Source organism: Eurosta solidaginis, chromosome 1 (assembly GCF_040869045.1).
Source record: "Eurosta solidaginis isolate ZX-2024a chromosome 1, ASM4086904v1, whole genome shotgun sequence".
NCBI classification, from domain to species: domain Eukaryota; kingdom Metazoa; phylum Arthropoda; class Insecta; order Diptera; family Tephritidae; genus Eurosta; species Eurosta solidaginis.
Window position 1 is genome coordinate 8,246,879 of NC_090319.1, and position 25,233 is coordinate 8,272,111.

Here is a 25,233-nt window from a genome sequence, read left to right on the forward strand (position 1 = left end):
TGAACCCGACGGGATGCCGGACGAATCCCAAAAACCAGCCAGAAATGATGCCGGAAGGGACACCAAATGATCCCGAAAAAGTCCCGCAATAATTCCGACGGGATCCTGAGCGGATACCGAAAACCATCCAGAAGTGATGCCGAAAAGGTCCTCAAATGATCACCTAAAAGTCCCAAAATGACCCTGACGGCATCCCGGACAGATCCCGAAATCCATCCAGAAATGATCTTGGGAGGGTCCCAAAATTATCCCGAAATAGTCTGGGAAAAGTCCAGAAATTACCCTGACGGATACCGGACGAATCCTGAAAACCAATCTTAAATGATGCCGAAAAAGTCCCGAAATGACCCTGATGGGTCCCGGAAAGGATCCCGAAAACTAACCAGAAATGATGCCGGAAAGGTCCTCAAATGATCTCCCAATAGTTCCGAAAAGACCCTGACGGGATCCCGAATGGATCCCGACAACTATCCAGAAATGATACCGAAAGGGCCCGCAAATGATCCCGTATTAACCGAGAAAAAGTCCCGAAATGACCCCGACGGGATGCCGGACGAATCCCAAAAACCATCCAGAAATGATTTTGGAAGGGACCCCAATGATCCCGAAAAAGTCCCGCAATTATTCCGACGGGAATCTGAACGGATACCGAAAACCATCCAGAAGTGATGCCGGAACGGTCCTCAAATGCTCACCTAATAGTCCCAAAATTACCCTGAGGGCATCCCGGACAAATCCCGAAATCCATCCAGAAATGATCTTGGGAAGGTCCCAAAATGATCCCGAAATAGTCTCGGAAAAGTCCAGAAATTACCCTGACGGGTTCCCGGGCGAATCCTGAAAGCCATCCTTAAATGATCCCGAAAAAGCCCCGAAATGACCCTGACGGGATCCCGAAAGGATTCCAAAAACTATCCAGAAATGATGCTGGAAAGATCCTCAAATGATCCACTAATAGTTCCGAAATGACCGTGACGGGATCCCGAACGGATCCCGACAACTATCCAGAAATTATGCCGAAAGGGTCCGCAAATGATCCCGTATTAGCCGAGAAAAAGTCCCGAAATGACCCCGACGGGATCCCGGACGAATCCCAAAAACCATTCAGAAATGATGCCGGTAGGTATCCTAAATGATCCCGAAATAATCCCGAAATGACCTCGTCGATATCCCGGACGGATACCGAAAATTATCCAGAAATGATGCCGGAAAGGTCCACAAATGATCCCCTAATAGTCCCGAAATTACCCTGATGGGATCCCGGACGGATCCCGAAAACCATCCAGAAAGGATGCCGGAAGAGCCCCCAAATGATGCCGAAGAAGTCCCCAAATGACCCCGACGATATCCCGGACGGATCCCGAAAACCATCCAGAAATGATGCCGGAAGAGCCCCCGAATGATCCCGAAAAAGTCCCCAAATGACCCCGACGAGATCCCGCACGGATCCCGAAAACCATCCAGAAATGATGCCGGAAGAGCCCCAAATGATCCCGAAAAAGTCCCCAAATGACCCCGACATACTCCAGAAAAGGTTCCGAAATGGCTCCGAGGGAATCAACGACGGATCGCGAAAACCATACAGAAATGATTCCGGAAGGATCCCAAAATGATCCCGAAATAGTCCGGAAATGACCCAGATGGGATCCCGCACAGATCCAGAAATGATCCCGGAAGTTTGGACCCTTCCCTATCCCGGAAAAGTAACAAAAAATCCCGAAATGGCTCCTACGGCATCCCGGACGGATCCAGAAATGATCTCGGAAGGGTCCCCAAATGATCCCAAAATGGTCCCGAAATGACCCTGATGGATCCGGCAAACCATCAAGAAATTATGCCGGAAGGGTCCCCAAATGATCCCGAAATAAAACAGAAAAAGTCACGAAACGACCCCTAGAGGATCCCCAAATGATCCCGTATTAGCCCCAAAAAAGTCCCAAAATGACCCTGACGGGATCCCGAAAGGATTCCGAAAACAATACAGAAATGATGCCGGAAAGGTCCTCAAATGATCCCCTAATAGTCCCGAAATGACCGTGACGGGATCCCGACAACTATCCAGAAATGATGCCGAAAGGGTCCGCAAATGATCCCGTATTAGTCGAAAAAAAGTCCCGAAAGGACCACGACGGGATCCCGGACGAATCCCAAAAACCATCCAGAAATGATGCCGGTAGGTATCCCAAATGATCCCGAAATAGTCCCGAAATGACCTCGTCGGCATCCCGGACGGATCCCGAAAATTATCCAGAAATGATGCCGGAAAGGTTCCCAAATGATCCCCTAATAGTCCCGAAATTACCCTAATGGGATCCCGGACGGATCCCGAAAACCATCCAGAAATGATGCCGAAAGGGTTCCCAAATGATCCCGTATTAGTCGCGAAAAAGTCCCGAAATGACCCCGACGGGATCCCGGACGGATCCCGAAAACCATCCAGAAATGATGCCGAAAGGGTTCCCAAATGATCCCGTATTAGTCGCGAAAAAGTCCCGAAATGACCCCGACGGGATCCCGGACGGATCCCGAAAACCATCCAGAAATGATGCCGGATGAGCCCCAAAATGATCCCGAAAAAGTCCCCAAATGACTCCGACGAGATCCCGGACGGATCCCGAAAACCATCCAGAAATGATGCCGGAAGAGCCCCCAAATGATCCCGAAAAAGTCCCCAAATGACCCCGACGATATCCCGGACGGATCCCGAAAACCATCCAGAAATGATGCCGGAAGAGCTCTCAAATGATCCCGAAAAAGTCCCCATATGACCCCGACGAGATCCCGCACGGATCCCGAAAACCATCCAGAAATGATGCCGGAAGGGTCCCCAAATGATCGCGAAATAGTCCCGAAATGATTCCGGAATAGTCCCGAAAATGTTCAAAATAACCCCGACGGGATCCCGGACGGATCCCGTAAACTATACAGAAATGATCCCGGAAGGGTCCCAAAATGATCCCGAAATAGTCCCGAAAAAGTCCCGAAATTACCCCGGCGTAATCCCGGACCGATCCCGAAAACCATCCAGAAATGATCCCGGAAGGGTCTCGATATGACCCTTACGGGATTACAAATAAGGTGAAGCTAATTATAAAACCATGTTAATAAGGCAGCAGGCGCATTGGAGCGAATAAAAAGTTAGATAGAAACATACAGGTAAAGCTAATAAAAGCGTGCTAATAAAAACAATTGATGGAGGGCGGATGGCGGGAGTAGAGGAGAGGACCACTGATCGTTCCTCCAAAATTGTCTAGATCTCGTTCTGTATGTACCAGATACCAAAAACTATTGATTTAGGAGAAAATTTAGATTGAGTTATAACAATTTATGGATTTTACACCAGAGGGGGAGATAAAGGGGGGCGGGCGGAGGGTGTCACTGCTTACTTTGTAAGCCCTCGACTTATTTGACCCCTTGAGTCTGTGATATTGGTGAAGGCCAGTATACGTAAAGTTATAATGTGTAAAAATTATGAAAAATAATTTCTCGAAGGGTCGTGGGACCCCCACCCCTCTTTCCATGTTCGAAAAAAATTTCGCTAGTAGACTACTGTCTGTGTCCCAAATTTCATCAAAATCCGTGTAGCCATTCTGGCGTGATTCAGTCGCAAAGACGAAAAAATATAATAATTAAATTATAACTGTTCCTAGGGGGCGGGGACCACGCCCCTTTCGAAAAATATATAGCTAGTAGATCCTTCTAGACTATTAGCTATATGTGTGCAAAATTTCATCCAAATCGGTCCAGCCGTTCTTGCGTTATTGAGTCACAAAGACAAACGTCTGGACAAACATCCAAACATCCAAACATCCAAACATCCAAACATCCAAACATCTAAACATCCAAACATCTTAACATCCAAACTTTCCCATTTATAATATATATTAGATATTAGATTAGATTAGATATTAGATACCGTTTAAGGTTGGGCAACGTTTATTTTTTGTTTTCATTTACCTTGGCTTATTTGTAGCTTATTCTAAGGGTGATCTGTCAAGAATGAGACCAGTAGTGGAATTCACTAACTTATAACGATGCGATTTGTCGAAATCTTAATTAACGATTTTGTCGCTTGCCTTGTCGATTGTAGTATTTACTAACTTAGTTTTAACGACTCGAAATAGTTGATATCTAAATTTCGTTTTAATAGTAGAAAGGAGCAGCTTAACGAAACCTAAAAAATGCGAAAATCTTTTTACAATGGTGAAGGTGGTAGGCTTTTTGGTATAAAGAAGAATTTAACTTATATTGTAAAAGTTGTCTAAATAGCTGTGGAAAAAGAGTGCTCTGTACAAATTGTTATTAAAAGTATTTTGAAAATAGTAAATAGTGAAAAAAAAGTGAAATTCAAAAACATTTTCAGCATTTAATTAGAAATATAAATTCTGGTAAGTGTATCTGAAGACGCTGTATTAATGGGGAAAAAATACAAAATGGCCGACGCCGGGGCGTCGGAGGCAGTGGTCAGGGATGACGCTGGTGCGGATGACATGGAGACGGACGTGGAAGATGACTTAGACACGGGTTTTTTGGAATATAGGAATCGAAATCGGCAGACTAGCTATAGGCGAAATACAAAAAATGAACGAAAGCAGTTAGAAATCGAAGAAAAAAGAAAGTTTGATTTAGGTAGGGAGTTAAAAGCTAATAAACTAAAAACGGTAAAAAATAACGGCATTCAGATTCCGTTACAAGGTATGCTAATTCCAAGAAGCGAGTGGACCAAATTGGTAGCAGAACGCAAACAAAATGAAAATAAAATGACTGAAAAAATGGTAACAGGAGCAACGAGAAAAACGCAAAATGTGACAAATGAGGGTATGGACATAGGGACAGAAGGAAAGGAGGCAAATAACACGAGTGTTCAAAATAAAGGTAGAGAAGAAGAAAACAAAGATGTTGGTAAGAAAGAACAAGACAATATTAAATGTAGTGAAGTACAGGCAAGTGGAAGTGAAGCAGGTATAAAGAGTGTGCATTATAATAAACAACAAGAGGCAGAAATTATTATGGAGACAGAGGAAAATAAAGAAAGAAGAAAGGAAAGAAAAAGTGAGGAATACACGGAAAGACACCGTGGTGAATTCAGTGTGTTGGTGGACTCCTCCAAAAGTGAGTTATTTAAAAATGTAAAAATTAGTAATGGGCTTTTTTTATGGGAAAAAATCAGGAAGTTAAATGTAACTGGCATTAAAAACATAAAATTAATTGGAAGAACATTATTCAAAATAAATTTTTTAAGTCATAAGTATGCAAATGAATGTGTAAACAACGAAAAGGTGAAAGAACTAGGACTCAGACCCTTCATACCCAAAAAATTTGTAGAAACTGTAGGAGTAGTAAGGAATATTCCTTTAGAATTCACTGATGATGAAATATGGAGTAATATAAACACGGATATAAAAGTAACATCTGTCACTAGGGTAACCAAAAGGGATCCGGAAGAAAAAGAAAAATTCGTTCCGACCTACACGGTAAAGATAGGTTTTGAAGGGCATGAGATACCTGAGGCTATAGATATTTACTGTGTCAAATTCAAGGTGACACATTACATTCCAAGAATTAGGCAATGCTATAACTGTGGTCGGCTAGGACACACGCGAATGGGGTGTAGAGCTAAGCCCAGATGTATTATGTGTGGAAAAGATGAAGGCTGCGAAAAAAAATTGTAAAGAACCAAATCGGTGTGTTCTTTGTGGTAGTGGTGAGCATTGTGCTCTGAATAGAAACAACTGCCCTAATTGGGAAAAGGAAAAACAAGTAATAAAAATAATGACGGTTAAGAAAATTTCAAAAGTTGAGGCGTTTGAAACGTATCATAGCGCCATTAATTACAACAACAGATTTAGTCTTTTAGAAGAAATGGATGAAAGTTTTCCGATGTTGAATAAAACAAATGTGGAATGCATTAACAATGAAAAAGTGATAAACAAACGTCTTACAAGAAATAGATATAGTGATGTAGCAAGGAACGTGCGAAGAGCCAAACCAGAGAAAAGTTATACTAGGAAAGAAAACAAGTTGGAAGAACCCTGCTATCAAAAGCAGAACTGGACGAAAGTAGGAGAAATAGAAAGATTGCTAACTTTACTAGTGAAAAAATTTAATATAGACACCAATGATGCAATAGTGCAGCTCATAGAAAACTTATGTCAGAATCAGGTTAGTGAGAGGCTAACAGTTAAACAAGGTCGAAATAATGAATATGGACACAATAAAAATACTACAATATAATGTGCAAAGCTTAAAATCAAACAAAAGTCATATAGATTTTTTTAATCAAAAAAATAAAATTGATATAGTGTGCCTTCAGGAGATATTTTCTCATGACATAAAAAAATGTAATCACAAATTAATTGGATTTAATTTATTAAAAAAAACTAGGACCGATGGGTATGGAGGAGTAGCAATTGGTTTTAGAAAACAAATAAAATTTACAAAAATCAAATTTCATACTGATCAGGATATTTTAATAGAAAAAACAACAAATTTAAAAACGAATTTAACTATTTGCACGGCATACTTTCCGCCAAACCTAGGTACATAAATGTTTGAATTAGAAGTAAGTATAATTTTAGCTCATCTGGAAAAATTTGAAAACGTTCGCTTCCTTGGGGACTTTAATGCACGGATGTGCACCTGGGGGGATGTAGTGGATAATGCAAAAGGTAAATTTTTACATAGTGCTGTAAGCAATTTTAATTTGATATGTCTGAATGATGGGTCGGCGACATATCACTGTGATAATTATAATACGAACTCGGTTTTAGATTTAGCCTTTACCAACATGGGAAGACTACCAGTTTTCAAATGTCATGATGGGTACCTGGGTGGTCATAGAAATGATGAATAGCAAACAACCAAACCTTTTTGTAGCTAGAAAAAAGCTCCAAGATAATTTAAATACGGTAGATTTCATAGATTTGGAAGACTTTGAAAGAAAATTAAGACATGCGAGAAAAAAAGCTACTATTGGTTTGAACAATACGGGATACACACCAAAAGCGTGGTGGGATAAGGAACTGGAAAAACATAATAGAGTCCTGACAGCCAAAAGGAAAAAAGCTCGGCAAACAGGCAATGTAGTGGACCTTGAAGCTGCAGTAATTGAGTCGGAAAATGGAAGAAAGCAGTGAAGGAAGCGAAAAGGAAAATTTATCTGGAAAAAATTGAAGAAATAAACACGAACCCAAATGCTAAGGAGGCGTGGCGGTTTGTGAACAATGTTCACAACATGAATCACGGCGAAAAAAATTTATGGGCAGACGAAGATAATGCGAACTATCTTAAAGAACTTGAACAGCAAGTAAAACAAAGTAGCAGCAACATATCTGAGCAGGATATGGTAAGTGGACAACAATTAAGGGAGGAAATATGTTTTAGTTTTGAAAAGTTCCTTGAGTTATTAAACAAGAAAAAATCTACTGCGGGGGGTTTGGATAGGATCACGTTTGATATGCTAAAAGAGCTTTCAATTAAGACAAAAGAGGGTCTGTTTTATGCGCTAGTAGAACACTTTAAGAACAATACAGTAAAGGCAGAATGGAGGGAAATAAAAATTATCCCTATCCCTAAGGCTGGGAAAGACTTGGATGATTTCAGAAACTATAGACCCATATCACTGTTATCTGTGGTCGTAAAAAGTCTCAATATGATGATAAAAGATAAATTAACTGAATTTATAGAAAATATATGGAAAATCGATCTGCCACGATGTGTTTAAATGAAGCCTTGCACTACATTGCAGAGGTAAAAAGCAAAAAAAACAAAGTGTTCATATGCATCCTAGATATTTCAAATGCATACAACTGTGTTGATTTAAAAATTCTCTACAATATTCTAATGCAGAAAGAAGTTCATCCAAACATTGCTAAGTGGATATTTAACTTATTTTCATATAGAAAGTTGACTTTAGGGAATCACACAATACAAATTAAAAATGGTCTACCGCAGGGCAGTTGTCTTTCGCCTATACTGTTCAATGTGTATACTGGAAGATTGCATGAGGTTAATGACGAAAACACGCAAATATTTCAATATGCGGATGATATGGCAATAATTTGCCATGGTAAAACAGACGAGGAGGCACTGCTGAGATTAAAAACTAATATAACAAATTTTAAACAGCTTTGTGAGGAAATTAACTTAGAATTCAATACAGGAAAAACGTGTTTCATGTACATGAGCACTACAAAAAGAAGGTTTAATTTACAACTAAATGGAGATAGCATACAACAAGTAGAAAAGGTAAAATAGCTAGGCAGAATAGTCAGTGCTAATTTGACTTCCAAAGAACATGTGAAGGGAATTAAAAACTCCATCATAAATGCAAAAAACCTCATAAGTAAATTGACAACAATTAGAGCAGGTCTGGCACCCAAAAATGCTGTAAATTTATTCAAAACTTATGTTAGATCGAAAGCGGAATATGCAAACACGACGTTTGCAGACGCGTCAAAAGGAGCGGGTAAGCAATTAATTACGTCTGTAAATGAAACTCTGAGAAGTTGCCTGGGTGTCCCACCAAACACACCAACGTATGCAAGATATGCTCTGGCCTGTGAACTTCCTCCCCTCTCTTCAGAGCGCTTTGGTTAACTACCAAAGAATTGACGAAACAATGGCTATTGAACCCGGAAATGAAGAACAGTATACAAAAAAATAGCACAGCAATATCGAGTTACAGCTATGCATATAATCAGTTTAGACATGTTTTGGATAAGATAAATACAAAGACAAGCTTTCAAAAATATAATAATATAAAATTTACATATTCGAAATTAAGTAAATCCAAAAGGGAATATTCAAGACAAAATTTAAAAGCCTTGTACTATGCCAAATTGGACGAGCTTGTAAGTGAGGAATTCTATACACTGGCCACAGATGCCTCAGTTGAAGGTGATAGTACGGGATGTGCTGTATATGACATTGAAAGTAAGGTATCCTATCTTTTCAAAATAGACCAGGTTTTTACTTCAACTTTTGGAGAATTGGTGGCAATATATGAAGCGGTGAAGCTAGCAATAAGGTATAAACGAAACAAATTAGCTATTTTCACGGACAGCCTAGGAGCAATAAGTAATCTTGATTGTGATAGCACAACAAATTTTTTAGTAGCGGAAATTCATAATCAATTTCAGGCATCAAAAATTGAGACAATCCAAATATTTTGGGTACCCAGTCATATGGGTATAACATTCAATGAAAAAGCTGACGAAGCGGCAAAAAAATCAACTGAAGTAGGACAACATCTAAATCCAGATTTAACACCCAGAGAAGCCCTTCTGAGAATTGGCAGGGAACTATGGGACAGAACGTTAGGAGAAATAAAAGACAAGTGTCCAAAACTGGATGCAGATATTATAGAACTAATAGCATTAAAGGAAAAGAAACCTTGGTTCAAAAACAAAAAAAACACATTAAATGCATATGACACGAAGTTATTGAATATACTGATTTTAGGATATACGTATGGAAAGATATACTTAAAAAAATTTAAAGCAAACATCTCTGACCACTGCCAAGTATGCCATGTGGCAGAAACGACGCAGCACATGATATTTGAATGTAACAAATACAGTGCCTTCAGAACCAGTACCATTTTTAAAAAATTCAATAATTTAAAAGATCTCTTTATGACAAAAAATTTTTTTTATTATGAAGAATTAATTAATTTTCTGCACAATGCTGGTCTTGCTAATTCACTTTGAAGTTCAAAAAAAAAAAAAACAATAATAATAAACATTAGATGTAAGATTGCTAAGCATTAGAATATTTGCCCTAATACAAATAAAAACTGTTATATTACAAAGACAAAATGAAGTAAAGATATATGTATATATACATATAGATATGTACAAATCTTAATTTTAAGTAAGAAATGTTAAACAGTAGTAATGAACATTTCAAAAAAATATATTTCAATCAAAATAACTTGCAAGAATGTATACTTAACTTGTTATTAAAATTATAATAAGTAGGATAAAGGGATGAGATACTTGTGATATGCTAATATGTACATAACTTATCAAAATGTAATAAATTTGTAAGCCTACCACCATTTCTTTTTTTTTTTTGAAGTAAAAAGTAAAAACAATATAGAATTGAGATAATTAGTACAACTCTGTGAACATGGGAGCAAATGACAGAATGCACAGCTGTCATCTGAGGTTCACATTTCCACATCGCCAAAAATTGTCAAAGAAAGTCAAATAAATAAAAACCATTACATTATCAACCTGGTGTATAGAGGAACAAATATAACTCTCACCATTTTAGTTGTATGTGCGACAGCATCAAAGCGCAAAAAAAAAACAAAAATAATTGATAAAGTTGGTCAAAGTGAAACAGTTGTACAATAGCAAAGGGCCTGTAAAAAGTGGATAAAAGTTTAATACAAGCATTCAAATTAGTATTAGTTAGCAGGGTAATTGGTGCAGTTTATGGTACCCAAAAATTGGGCTTTTTTTGGAGTAAGGTATCAAAATGCGCGTATTTACATCTAAATTAAGAATCCGAAACCGCGTCCGGTATTACATGTTACGATCAGTGAATGAAAACCATCTGCAACTATTTCTAAAAATTATAATAAGCTATGTATCTAACGAGTAATATTTGTCGCTATTTCACATCCACCATTTCAGAGCTATTGTGGTTTAAAAAATGTGTTTCGATCACGGGTCGTAGCGCAGACCCGGAAGTTAACTTTTTCATCCGTTTAAAAGTTTTTTGCCCAAAAATTGTTCATGGACACGTCCATTGTAAATCTAATAGTAAACAAAAGTAAACAATGACGTGCCCAAACAAAACGACTATATAGTAAACAATGATGCCCAAACTATATCCTCGTGTTCCAATGAAGCGTGATCCAGATACGGATAGAGATTAAACATGCAAATGCAACAACAATGTGACCCATACGGGTCAATCCTCGTGTTCCAATGGTACATGAACCAGATACGGATAGAGATTTGGCATGCAAATGCAACAACAATGTGTACCATATGGCCATATGGATCACATTTTTGTTGCATCTGCATGTTAAATCTCTATCCATATCTGTTTCATGTACCATTGGAACACGAGGAATTTGTTTTTGCATATGCATGTTATTTTTCTATCCGCATCTGGATCACGCTTCATTGGAACGTAACAATAGTAAACAATGACGTGCCTAAACCATAGTGTACAAGTACAAGTGTGTTGACTTATCTGTCAAGCATTCTGACAGGCACTCGCTGGATTCGGAATGACAGCGAATTCAAAATGGATACCATTACCGAATGCTCCGAATGATTGAAAAATTGAAAAAGTCGATACGATTGGTAGTCAAAAATGTTGTTGTTGAGACCAAAAATGCGACTCTAGACCTGAGATTTCCATCAGGTGAGCGAGGCTGTTTGTAGTTTTGACGTTTATCGCTTAGTGAACACACTTGGTATAGGTACACTATGGCTCCGGCTCACGCTCAATTCTCACGGGAATCATAGTGTACCTATACAAGTGTGTTCACTAAGCGATAAACGTCAAAACTACAAACAGCCTCGCTCACCTGATGGAAATCTCAGGTCTAGAGTCGCATTTTTGGTCTCAACGACAACATTTTTGACTACCAATCGTATCGACTTTTTCAATTTTTCAATCATTCGGCGCACTCGGTAATGGTATCCATTTTGAATTCGCTGTCATTCCGAATCCAGCGAGTGCCTGTCAGAATGCTTGACAGATAAGTCAACACACTTGTACTTGTACACTATGGCCTAAACTATATAGTAAACAATGACGTGCCCATTGCTTACTATAAAGTTTGCGCACGTCATTGTTTACTATATAGTTATTTTGTTTACTATTAGATTTACAATGGACGTGCCACATGAATAAGTTTTTAGCAGAAAACATTTAAATAGATGAAAAAAGTTAGCTTCCGGGTCCGTATTACGCATGGCGGAACGGTATAAGGTGGCAGGCAGCATGGTGAAATACCTACAAACATAAATAAAAGTTCCATGTACTTTGTTTTTGTAAATTCGATGGACAAATGTCAAATTCGTACTCGGAAATTGATGTATCAAATCAAATAAAAAAAGTTTATAATCAGGTGTTCCGTGCTACCACCTTGTATCGTTACGTCGTTATTTCGTGTTCGGCAGTTTTAATCATTAGGGGTACTCATGTAACCGTATAAATGCTTTATAAAGTGTGTAAACGTATAAATTTATCTAGTGCGTAGTGCGTCAAATTTTGTATGAAAAATCAGGTGGACTCATAATAGCATATAAACTTATAAGGTGTAAAATTATATCCATTTACACACGCGGTTATATGAACGCACCTAGTAATACTCTTGATAAACTTGATTGTTTTGCAGCTGTATTATTTCCAAAAAAATTTTTTTGATTGTTATACAAATTAAAAAATACCAAGATTAAGTGAAAAATCAAAACTAAAACGCCTTTACTTGCTGATGTTGGAGATTTTTGATGAAAATGCCGTCTGTAATGTCTGCAAAGTTGGATTCCTTTGAGTTTACCGCGTTTACACAATAGGGGGACTCATGAAAGCATATAAACTTATAAGGTGTAAAATTATATCCATTTACACACGCTGTTATATGAACGCACCTAGAAATACTCTTGATAAACTTGATTGTTTATCAGCTGTATTATTGCCAAACAGAAATTTTTTGATTGTTATACAAATTAAAAAATGCCAAGATTAAGTGAAAATTCAAAACTAAAACGGTTTTACTAAGATATTCTTGTAAATGACTTTCTGGTGTTGGAGATTTCTGATGAAAATGCTTGCTGTAATGTCTGCAAGGTTGCATTCCTTTGAGTTTACCGCGTTTACACAATAGGGGGACTCATGTACCGTATAAATGCCTTATAAAGTGTGTAAACGTATAAATTTATCTAGGTTACGCATGAGCTGTCAAATTTTGTATGAAAAATCATTTACACAATAGGGGGACTCATGTAACCGTATAAATGCCTTATAAAGTGTGTAAACGTATAAATTTATCTAGGTTACGCACGAGCTGTCAAATTTTGTATGAAAAATCATTTACACAATTTGTATAAATTTACGCGCACATTTCATTGTGTAAACGCGGTAAACTCAAAGGAATGCAACCTTGCAGACATTACAGACGGCATTTTCATCACTTAATCTTGGTATTTTTTAATTTGTATAACAATCAAAAAAATAGGGGGACTCATGATAGCATATAAACTTATAAGGTGTAAAATTATATCCATTTACACACGCGGTTATATGAACGCACCTAGTAATACTCTTGATAAACTTGATTGTTTTTCAGCTGTATTATTTCCAAAAACATTTTTTTGATTGTTATACAAATTAAAAAATACCAAGATTAAGTGAAAAATCAAAACTAAAACGCCTTTACTTGCTGATGTTGGAGATTTTTGATGAAAATGCCGTCTGTAATGTCTGCAAGGTTGCATTCCTTTGAGTTTACCGCGTTTACACAATGAAATGTGCGCGTAAATTTATACAAATTGTGTAAATGATTTTTCATACAAAATTTGACAGCTCGTGCGTAAACTAGATAAATTTATACGTTTACACACTTTATAAGGCATTTATACGGTTACATGAGTCCCCCTAATGTTTTTGGAAATAATACAGCTGAAAAACAATCAAGTTTATCAAGAGTATTACTAGGTGCGTTCATATAACCGCGTGTGTAAATGGATATAATTTTACACCTTATAAGTTTATATGCTATCATGAGTCCCCCTAATTTGTATAAATTTACGCGCAAATTTCATTGTGTAAACGCGGTAAGCTCAAAGTAATGCAAGCTTGCAGACATTACAGAGGGCATTTTCATCAAAAATCTCCACCATCAGCAAGTAAATGCGTTTTAGTTTTGATTTTTCACTTAATCTTGGTATTTTTTAATTTGTATAACAAAAAATTTTTTTTGGAAATAATACAGCTGAAAAACAATCAAGTTTATCAAGAGTATTACTAGGTGCGTTCATATAACCGCGTGTGTAAATGGATATAATTTTACACCTTATAAGTTTATATGCTATCATGAGTCCCCCTAATGAAATGTGCGCGTAAATTTATACAAATTGTGTAAATGATTTTTCATACAAAATTTGACAGTTTGTTTACGCACTAGATAAATTTATACGTTTACACACTTTATAAGGCATTTATACGGTTACATGAGTCCCCCTAATGAAATGTGCGCGTAAATTTATACAAATTAGGGGGACTCATAAAAGCATATAAACTTATAAGGTGTAAAATTATATCCATTTACACACGCGGTTATATGAACGCACCTAGTAATACTCTTGATAAAATTGATTGTTTATCAGCTGTATTATTGACAAACAAACATTTTTTGATTGTTATACAAATTAAAAATGCCAAGATTAAGTGAAAAATCAAAACTAAAATGCCTTTACTTGCTGATGTTGGAGATTTTTAATGAAAATGCCTGCTGCAATGTCTGCAAGGTTGCATTCCTTTGAGTTTACCGCGTTTACACAATGATATGTGGGCGTAAATTTATACAAATTGTGTAAATGATTTTTCATACAAAATTTGACAGCTCGTTTACGCACTAGATAAATTTATACGTTTACACACTTTATAAGGCATTTATACGGTTACATGGTTATGCCTTATAAAGTGTGTAAACGTATAAATTTATCTAGTTTACGCACGAGCTGTCAAATTTTGTACGAAAAATCATTTACACAACCTGTATAAATTTACGCGCACATTTCATTGTGTAAACGCGGTAAACTCAAAGGAATGCAACCTTGCAGACATTACAGACGGCATTTTCATCAAAAATCTCCAACATCAGCAAGTAAAGGCGTTTTAGTTTTGATTTTTCACTTAATCTTGGTATTTTTTAATTTGTATAACAATCAAAAAAATTTTTTTGGAAATAATACAGCTGAAAAACAATCAATTTTATCAAGAGTATTACTAGGTGCGTTCATATAACAGCGTATGTAAATGGATATAATTTTACACCTTATAATTTTATATTCTTTCATGAGTCCCCCTATTCTTTACTATATAGTTTGGCAGCTTAAATAGAGCTTATGTTGCGAATAGAGTGGAAGGCAGTGGACTAGGTAGTCGAATGTCATATAATGAAAGAATTGATGTTCGGAGTTTTTTTCAAAATTTTACCGAAATCCTGAATCACAAAAGGGAGTGTAGTTAAGTACGAAAATGTAAAAATGTAGTTAGGTTTTGCTGCTTTTTTAGCAGGAAATTTTTATTTTAAAAACGTAATATATAAACCAATGTTCCTTCTATTACTCATTTTATCTATGGAGCTACACATGCACTTTATAAAAACGTGCTTTTTTTTTACGAACTTATTCTGCAATGAAATAAATGAAACACGTATTAATGTAAGCACTAATCATGTTTCTTACTTCTTAAATATTATAAATGTGTTAAAAGTAGCAGGACTAAAATAATATTGACAAATCTGATATGTCAAACTAATTTTATATAATAAAAATGATTTCATAAATTGCATGCATTTTATGCATATGCATTATATTTAAAATTTTCTCTAACTATTCGTTTTGTGCTGACTAAATTTTGCTTATGCATAACTTTCTTTGGCTATATAAGCTAACAATTCCAGGGGCTGTTTTCACCATCTTCGGTGAACGCTAACAAACACTTTATTGGAAAGAAATCGTTCAGTGATTCGTCAAATTAGGGTTACTTTAAAATAACGGACGTTAAAAGTTCCCCTGCCACATGAGGAAAAATGAAATACAACTATTTTTATAACATGAAGATAGATAGAAAATTTATTGGGGGTTGCACTGCGACCGTTGATCTATTGTGCCCTCATCAGATTGCGTCACGTTCCAGGAGGATCAGGAGGACCGTCTCTCCTGATCGATCACGAAATCGACATGAATACAAAATTATGTTTTTTATTTAGTTGAACGGCGATAGAAAATCGGTTTTTTTTTTCTAAAATGCAAGAAACTTCAAGAAGAACGTAAGTTTTTAATTATCTGTGTGTAGTTTTGACGTTGGCGTCGCGTTGCTTATGGATTGAAGCAATTAAAGCACGTGTGTTCAAAGTCGGATGTAGACGCAACGCAAGTGCCTAAACGACGCAAAAGTCACCTTAAGCGTATTTGCTTTAGGTGTTATTTATCAATATCAATTAAAAATGTTAGATCTCCTAAAAAGTTGAACTTAGGCAAGATACACAAGAGGCGTAGCATCGTCGACGCCTGCAAAATATGGCATGCAGCTAAGATCTCTCTCCACCTCAAGATTGCTTATGCTGTGCCTAATGCGCGTCTATGAAGCTACGCCTCGTGTCCATCTTCTCTTAGATTATATTTCAAAGACATTTTTTTAGCTTTAAACTTTGTTCATCATTGTAAATTTTACCAAGTAGCGCAACTAACAGCTGATCGGTGAAAATTCGCACATTCACACGCACAGTTCTCGACTCAGTTTCAAAAAAAAACTTTAGATTATTTAATTCAAATTTTAAAGTGAGATAATCCTTACAAATTTATGTATACAGAATACATATGGCGTGTTTGTTGTTATTAAAACAATAGTTTTATTTATATTAAAGCTTTTATAATTTTTTTTTTAACTTTGAAAAAACTCCGAACACCATTCCTTCATTATATGACATTCGACTGCCTAGTCCACTGCCTTCCACTCTATTCGCAACATAACCTCTACTTAAGCTGCCAAACTATATAGTAAACAATATTGTTCATACTACTATGGCAGTCGCTTGCATTAGATTGATACGAATCTTTTGCTTACGCTCTCATATTTTCGCTCTCACGAGGGATTTATCTTCTAGTTGTTGCTGGCAACAATCACAGATAAATCCCTCGCGCCAGCTGAAGCGTGTGCCAGAACAAAAAATGTGCCAGCCAAAACGAAAAACGTGCCAAAAATTTTGGTAAACTTTAGTTTGACTCATAACTGTTGAATAGCGTTCAAAAATTATGGTAAAAAGGATAAAAATACTTGTTTTGGTGTAAGTATTATTAGTTCGAAGGCGGAGGGTAAATATTATTTCCCATTCAAAAGTTATCACTAAAAACAGGTTTTGTAAATATGAACTCCCGATGCAACCAGTCCATTTTGATCACAGAACCTGGAACGCCAGACATGTAGGATAAGCGCTATCCATTAAATAATGTTAACTATTATATCATAGGTCCGATTTACTGAAATTTCAAAAGAATATATGGTTTTCACTGCGAGTTAAATGCAGTTGCAATATTTGACTAATTAATTTAATCGAAATGTTAGTTTTACTTAGATTTGTTTATAATTAACTCTAACTAGTCGTATTATTGTAAAATAACTTTAAGGAAATAAATATTTTACGACTATCATTTTATTAAATGATTGAAACTATAATCGCCGAAATGTATGTCAAAAATCCCCATTTTCAGATCTATTCATTTTTGTTTGGAGTGGCATCATTGATAAATGTTATAAAAAATGTGCATTTTGACAGCGCTCTCTCGAAACAAAGAGTTCCAAATCCATTCATCTATGGTCGCTTGCATACTACTATTTCATTATTTAAAAAAATAAAGTTCGGCAAATAGCAACCTTATCACGTGCATTCTCAAACACGGTTGCCACACCATGTTGTCATTTGGGACCAAAATTTATCGAAAAAAGGACCAGACCTCAAAAAAAAGGACCAAAGTTTAGTTTTATTTTATTGGTATACAAACAATTCGGCAAGTTACTAGAGTATCGTATTTGTTGTAAAAAGCGAAAATTGTATGATGTTTCAGGGGTTTCCTATATAAAATTTTAATAAAGGAGACACTTGGCTTTAGTTCAAACTGCACAAACAAAAATAAAGTGTACCTTTAGGTATCACATTTTCAAATTTTTATGATAAGACTATGTCTTTCACCAATCTAACGTTATGAACCTAGTTTTGCTTGATTGCAATGAAATAAAATGTATACCGCAGTTAGGTTTTAGTAAGGAACGGTTAAAAAATTTGCGTTGTGGCAAACTCAATAAATCGTAAATGAAACTAAGCAATTGTGTTAATGCTATTTTTATAGATGCTTTCATTTTCACTCACAGTATAAACTTCATACCAGAGCCTAGATTCAATCAGTGTTAGTTTTGAACTCAGACTAAAAATGAAGCATCTTAAAAGTTTCAACTGTATAATAATTGAATTTCGATCGAAATATCTAAACACTAAAACAAGTCTTTTTCTGATAAGTGCGTTGTTTCATCAAAAATTAATGACATAGTGTTTGTCCGAACATTCAACACTTCATTTTTAATGCCTCGCCTAAATTATCTCCCAAGTGCATTTTATTGATAGAGCAATTTTCGTGGTAAGAATTCCATTGGAGTAAACTGAAAATTATATGTGGGTAACGGATTTGCGGCAATTTTTTTAGCAGTGTTTTGAATTTTTGTTTCAGTGAAAAAGAAATAGAAGCCCCAAAACCGTGCCGAAAAAGAACCAAAATTGAGAAAGAGGGACCAGTGGACCATATAGGGGTGGAAGGGAATAGACTGAAGTGGCAACCGTGTTCTCAAATGAAAGCTTCCAAATCAAATACATATACATTACGAAATACATTGTCGCGTTGTGAGGCTAAGTATTTTTGCATAAAAGCTTTTTGACCACCACAATACCACAGATTAAGTATAAAATATCACAAAAATAATAAATATTTTCGAAAAGTCACACAGAATATCCACAGTCATTGTTTACGAATTTAGAATCAATGAGAATGGCAAATACGAACGTGTATGAAATGTAATGTCAAAACGTATATGCACATGGTTGTATTTATATGCACGAAAATGCTTTAAAATCGCATGAAATTGTTAAAATAAAGTTCAAAAATAAATGATAAAAACTTTAATATAAATAAAAAGATTCTTTTAATAACAACAAAAACGCGTTATAATATCTATATATATATATATCAATTGGTAAGGATTATCTCACTTTAAAATTTAAGCTAAATAATCTAGTTTTTTTTTTGAAACTGAGTCGAGAACTGTGCGTATGAATGTGCGAATTTCACCGATCAGCTGTTAGTTGCGCTACTTAGTAAAATTTACTATGGTTTAAATTGAGGTTATGTTGCGAATAGAGTGGAAGCTAATCGAATGGAGAGGAATCATGATGGAATTATAGAAGTTGGCGCATTGCGCATGTAAACATTAGTTCAGCTGTTTTTTATGAGCAATTTTTAAGTAATTTTCCTTAAGCTCTAGTTTTTTTCTCTCTTTCATTCGCTGAAGCAGTCAAGTGTGACTTAGATGCGCAGAACGAAGCAATTTTGAACTCGTGAATGTACAATCTTCTGTGCATTGTTTACTATATAGTTCGGCAGGTTGAGGTTATGTTGCGAATAGAGTGGAAGGCAGTGGACTTACCCACAAAAAAAAAATATGAACAGTAAGTGTTTTGCGCGATTAGCTTTGGTCTCCAAACCAGTGTTGGATCCACCCAGGGTAATTTTGGTAATACATACAGGATGACACTGCTAATACGTCAAAAAATGTCGAGAGAGGTGTCAAAAGACGCGTGGTGTGATGGTAGCGTCCCCGCCTACCACACCGTATGCCCTGGGTTCACACCCCGGGCAAAGCAACATCAAAATTTAGAAATAAGGTTTTTCAATTACTAGAAAATTTTTCTAAGCGGGGTCGCCTCTCGGCAGTGTTTGGCAAGCGCTCCCGGTGTATTTCTGCCATGAGAAGCTCTCAGTGAAAACTCATCTGCCTTGCAGATGCCGTTAGGAGTCGGCATTAAACATGAAGGGAAAATGAAGAGGAGCACGACGCAAATTGGAAGAGAAGCTCGGCCTTAGATCTCTTCGGAGGTATCGCGCCTTACATTTTTTAATTTCGAGAACAATACTCCGAAGGCGGAAAAGAAAAATTCTATCTCTGCCCGGAGATATTTGCAGTTGAAGTTGGCGATTTTCATGTGGTTGTTGTAATGTTTGCGTACCCACAAAAAAAATTGTGAACATAAGTGTTTTGTGCGGATATAGTTTTGGTCTCCAAACCGGTGTTGGAGCCACCCAGGGTAATTTTTTATAAGCGCGGCCGAAGGCCGCCAACGCAGAAAGGCGTTCTGCGCAAAAATACTATGGATACCACCCCCGGTTTCGGAGGTACCCGCGGGTCTTTTTTCGGTTTTTCGTTAATATCATTTGAACGAGTAAAAATTTGTATCTTCCGCCTTCGGATTATTAATACTGATGTCAAGACGCGTCGTTTGATACCTCACTCGATATTTTTGGACAGGTATTAGCAGTGTCATGCTGTCGTAAATAATTACCGTAATTTTTTAGGGTTGATTTTATAAAAGGTGCCACGATTTTCAAACTTTTGTTGATTTGTAGGGGTAGAGGGTGTCCTAAAAATCACAAAATTATCATCCGCAACTTTAGGAGACTCTTAGTTTATGAAATATAAGCTTTTTATTTTCCAAATTTAGTAAAATTTCAACTTAAGTCCTGCACTTAAAATTCGGTTCGCACATGTCGATAGCGGTATCAAAAGACGCTTATTTGCGTCAAGATTCAGAATCCGAAAGCAGAAACTATATTTTTTATCTCGTTTAAAAGTTATTCGCGGAAAGCCCGTCGGTACTATTGTCGCTTTTTTCGTTGTTGCAATTAAACAAACGAAAACATATGAAGGTGGTGAATAGTGTTGCCAGCTCCGCAACAATATCTTTTTATCATGGTAGAACATTATAAGGTGGTGGCACGTCGACATAAATCGGTAATGGAAAACCGTGGCACCTTATTCAAAATATTCCCCATTTTTTATTAGCGCGGTCAAGACCGCCAATGCAGAAAGGTGTTCTGCGCAAAAATACTATGGACCCCACCGGTTTCGGAGGAACCCGCGGGTAATTTTTCGGGTTTTCGTTAATATCTTTTGAACGAGTTAAAATTTTTATTTCCCGCTTTCGGATTATTAATACTGATATCAAGACGTGTCTTTTGACACCTCTCTCAATATTTTTTAACGCGTATTAGCAGTCGACCTCTCAATTAGACTTTTACCGTTTATTCTTGCAGTAAAACACAGGAACACAAACCATGGATTAGATTGATACGAATCTTTTGTTTACGCTCTCACGAGGGATTTATCTTCTAGTTGTTGCTGGCAATAATCACAGATAAATCCCTCGCGCCAGCTGAAGCGGGTGCCAGAACAAAAAATGTGCCAGCCAAAATGAAAAACGTGCCAAAAATTTTGGTAAACTTTAGTTTGGCCTACAACTGTAGAATAGCGTTCAAAAATTATGGAAAAAAGGATAAAAATACTTTTTTTAGTGTATATATTATTAGTTCGAAGGCGGAGGGTAAATATTATTTCCCATTAAAAAGTTATCACTAAAAACAGGTTTTGTAAATATGAAGTCCCGCTGCAACAAGTCCATTTTGTTCACAGAAACTGGAACATCAGACATGTAAGATAGGCCCTATCCATTAAATGATGTTAACTATTATATCCTAGGTCCAATTTACTCAAATTTCAAAAGAATATTTGGTTTTCACTGTGAGTTAAATGCGTTACAATATATGACTAATTAATTTAATCTAAATGTTAATTTTACTTAGATTTGTTTATATTTAACTCTAACTAGTCGTATTATTGTAAAATAACTTTAAGGAAATAAATATTTTGCGACTATCATTTTATTAAATGATTGAAACTATAATCGCCGAAATGTATGTCAAAAATCCCCATTTTCAGATCTATTCATTTTTGTTTGGAGTGGCATCATTGATAAATGTTATAAAAAATGTGCATTTTGACAGCGCTCTCTCGAAACAAAGAGTTGCAAATCCATTCATCTATGCAAGAACAGTCCAACTCATTGTGTACAGCATAGATGACTTGATACGAAACATTTGTTTACGCACTCAATTTTTTCGCTCTCACGAGGAATTTATCTCAAATTTGAGCTGGCAACAATCACAGATAAATCCCTCGCGCCAGCTGAAGCGGGTGCCAGAATAAAAAATGTGCCATAAACGGCCAAAAATTTCGGTAAAATTTAGTTTGACCTACAACTGTAGAATAGCGTTCAAAAATTATGGGAAAAACTATAAAAATACTTGTTTTAGTGTAAATATTATAAGTTCGAAACAGAGGGTAAATATTATTTCCCATTCAGAAGTTATAACTAAAAACAGGTTTTGTAAATATGAAGTCCCGATGCAACTAGTCCATTTTGATCACAGAACCTGGAACGTCAGACATGTAGGATAGACCCCATCGTGGCGGCCACCGTGGTGTGATGGTAGCGTGCTCCGCCTATCACACCGTATGCCCTGGGTTCAACTCCCGGGCAAAGCAACATCAAAATTTTAGAAATAAGATTTTTCAATTAGAAGAAAATTTTTCTAAGCGGGGTCGCCCCTCGGCAGTGTCTGGCAAGCGCTCCGATTGTATTTCTGCCATGAAAAGCTCTCAGTGAAAACTCATCTGCCTTGCAGATGCCGTTCGGAGTCGGCATAAAACATGTAGGTCCCGTCCGGCCAATTTGTAGCGAAAAATCAAGAGGAGCACGACGCAAATTGGAAGAGAAGCTCGGCCTTAGATCTCTTCGGAGGTTATCGCGCCTTACATTTACTTTTTTATTTTATTATGTCTTCGGTCCGATTTACTGAAATTTCAAAAGAATATATGGTTTTCACTTTGAGTTAAATGCGTTACAATATTTGACTAATTAATTTAATCAAAATGTAAATTTTACTTAGATTTGTTTATATTTGACCTTAGCTAGTCGTATTATTGTAAAATAAGTTTAAAGAAATGAATATCTTTTATTAAATGATTGAAACTATAATCGCCGAAATGTATGTCTAAAATCCCCATATTCAGGTCTCTTCATTTTTGTTTGGGGTGGCATCATTGACAAATGTTATAAAAAATGTGCATTTTGACAGCGCTCTATCCAAACAAAGAGTTGCAAATCCATTCATCTATGAGACAAACGAACACAGTTGCCGTCTTTCAGTGAGTTTTACAGCTCCGGCTCACGCTCAATACTCACGGGAATGCTCTGGATCATTGAGAGACTTGAAAAGCAGATGTCGTGAAATTTTCGCACACGTGAAATGTGATAGGGAGATGTCGCCGCTGTTTTTCATTTAACTCATACGGCGAAAGACTAAGCAGCGACATCTATTTTTGAAAAAGTAGGTATATTAAAGGCCTAACAAGAAATAATTAACAAATTATCTGGCTCACAAATTGAACCAGACTTTTATCTGGATTTATCTGGCTCAAATCGTTGTTGCATTTACGTGCAAAATTATTTATCTGGCTCAGGATTTTGCCACCGGATGATAGCTAGTGTAAATAAAGGTGAATAGAGATGCTAGCTCAGCAACAATAGAAATTAATATCGAGTATCGAGTATTTATACGTATCGGACAACACAATTCATAACAAATGAAATGGAATGCACAAAGAGGAATTGAAATAAATGACACAGTAGAGAAAAAAGTAATGCAATAAATACATAAGAAAAACCAATCCGATGGATTAATAATGTGAAATGAAAACTACGAATAACTTTAATAGTAAGTTGTGCGGCAGTGCGTTGAAGTGTAAACGAAGTGATTAGTGCAATGGAATTTGCGTTTTCATATAAGTAAATGTGCAAGTGGGGAAGAAAGCCAACAACTGGGAAATAAAATATATTTTCATCTCTACCTGTAAAAGCTAGGAAAGAGTTTTTAACTTCTGGCGTGTAAGTGAACTTTTCAATTTGCCTATACATATATTGATGTGTGAAAAATTATCCGTCGCATCTTAAATATAATTTTTTGTAACAGGTATGTACTTATGCATAAGTTTTATGTGTTTAACAGGCGGTTGTTTGGCAGCAGATATTGGAATACACACGATCTTACGTGAAAATTGAGAAATACCTGTCAATTGTATTATACTAAATTAGCATAAAGTGAAGTTTTCCATGGTACTTTGAAAAATAAAATAGGTATGTAGGTATGGGCTCATGCGTTCATTTGAAAACCGCGTTCTTACAAAGCTTGTTTTGTTTCATAACTTGATGAAAAGATATACTTTCCTTTCCATACATATGTACCAGCTTTCCTTGTGAGTATTTAACTCTGAATGTGGATATCTAGCTCTGTTAATGGGAGAAATACTTTTCACAAAGGGGCCACAAGGTATACAATTCTAAACTACAGTTAATGACATTAAAAGAAATTGGAACTTTGTTTTCATTATTGTGTATACCAGAGTTACAATTAAGTAGAAAGTATAGTGAAGACTGCACAGCGAATTTAAGTAAAACCAGAGATAATTTTAAGATAGAGTGGTGCAGGAACGAAAAATAGTGTGAAGCAAGCTTCACAAAATTCTAGTAGCTCACATTCACCACTTACCACAGCAGAATTTGTTAAACTACCAATTTCTGTATTTATTATTTAACAATTATTTGTACACTTTTTATTCAGCTAATCTGTTCAGAATTTTAATTTTTACTCTCTAAAACTCCAATCAGTGTATTTTGCGTGCTTAAATTATGTTAAAGTTTTTGGTGTGGTGGAAGTGACCTACTAGAATTTTGTGAAGATCCGCTGCTTTCCACTGAGGTTCGCGCATGCAACATCTTTTTTCTTTAATCAATATTTGTAAATACCAATGATAAGCCTCGTAACTCTAATATTGTGTCTGCTGATAATATTAATGTTAATACGGGAGTGCAACCTGAGGCCCTTCTAAGAGGTCACTGCTGTACCGCCTCGTAGATCGATCTTTGCATCACGGCTTCGCGCATCGTATATTGTATCTGAGCTTAATTTTAAACCTATTAATTTAAGTGTTTAAAAATTTAATTTTTAGTATGAAAGGGACATCTCGTCTTTTAAAATATCAGTGCCTGATGCATACTTTGATAAAATTCTCGTACAGTATTTTTGGCCGATACATTCCGTGGTACCTCAGTTCACGAAAAAGGCAAATGTAAGAATTTCAAAAAACTTACCCGACTCGGCAAGAATATCACAAACGTAAATATCGTTTGTGGCTTACGATCCAAATTGAGTTCGTTATTTCTAAACAGTTTTTCGTTCACAGCGCAATTTATAGCCTTTACTGAGGCCTGGCTTAAAGAAGACAATTATAATTCAGAGATTTTCTCGAATAATTATG

General features: G+C 36.3%; 1 protein-coding gene across 7 annotated transcripts in view; it reads left to right on the forward strand.

Moving 5' to 3' along the window:
* The window catches only part of SppL (signal peptide peptidase-like protein), a 109,200-nt gene that overhangs the window by 16,868 nt on the left and 67,099 nt on the right, over window positions 1–25,233 (forward strand). The window contains exon 2 of one of the 7 annotated variants that reach the window (XR_010952162.1): window positions 4,210–10,487. Coding sequence is in view for 1 of the 7 variants with exons in the window: in XM_067779221.1 (XP_067635322.1) it covers window positions 4,416–5,672 (1,257 nt within the window). In the remaining 6 variants the exon portion in view is untranslated. Of the gene's footprint in view, window positions 1–4,209; window positions 10,488–23,470; window positions 23,889–25,233 lie in introns of those variants that run through there. The other 6 variants (XM_067779221.1, XM_067779202.1, XM_067779209.1 and 3 more) reach the window with 6 other exon arrangements.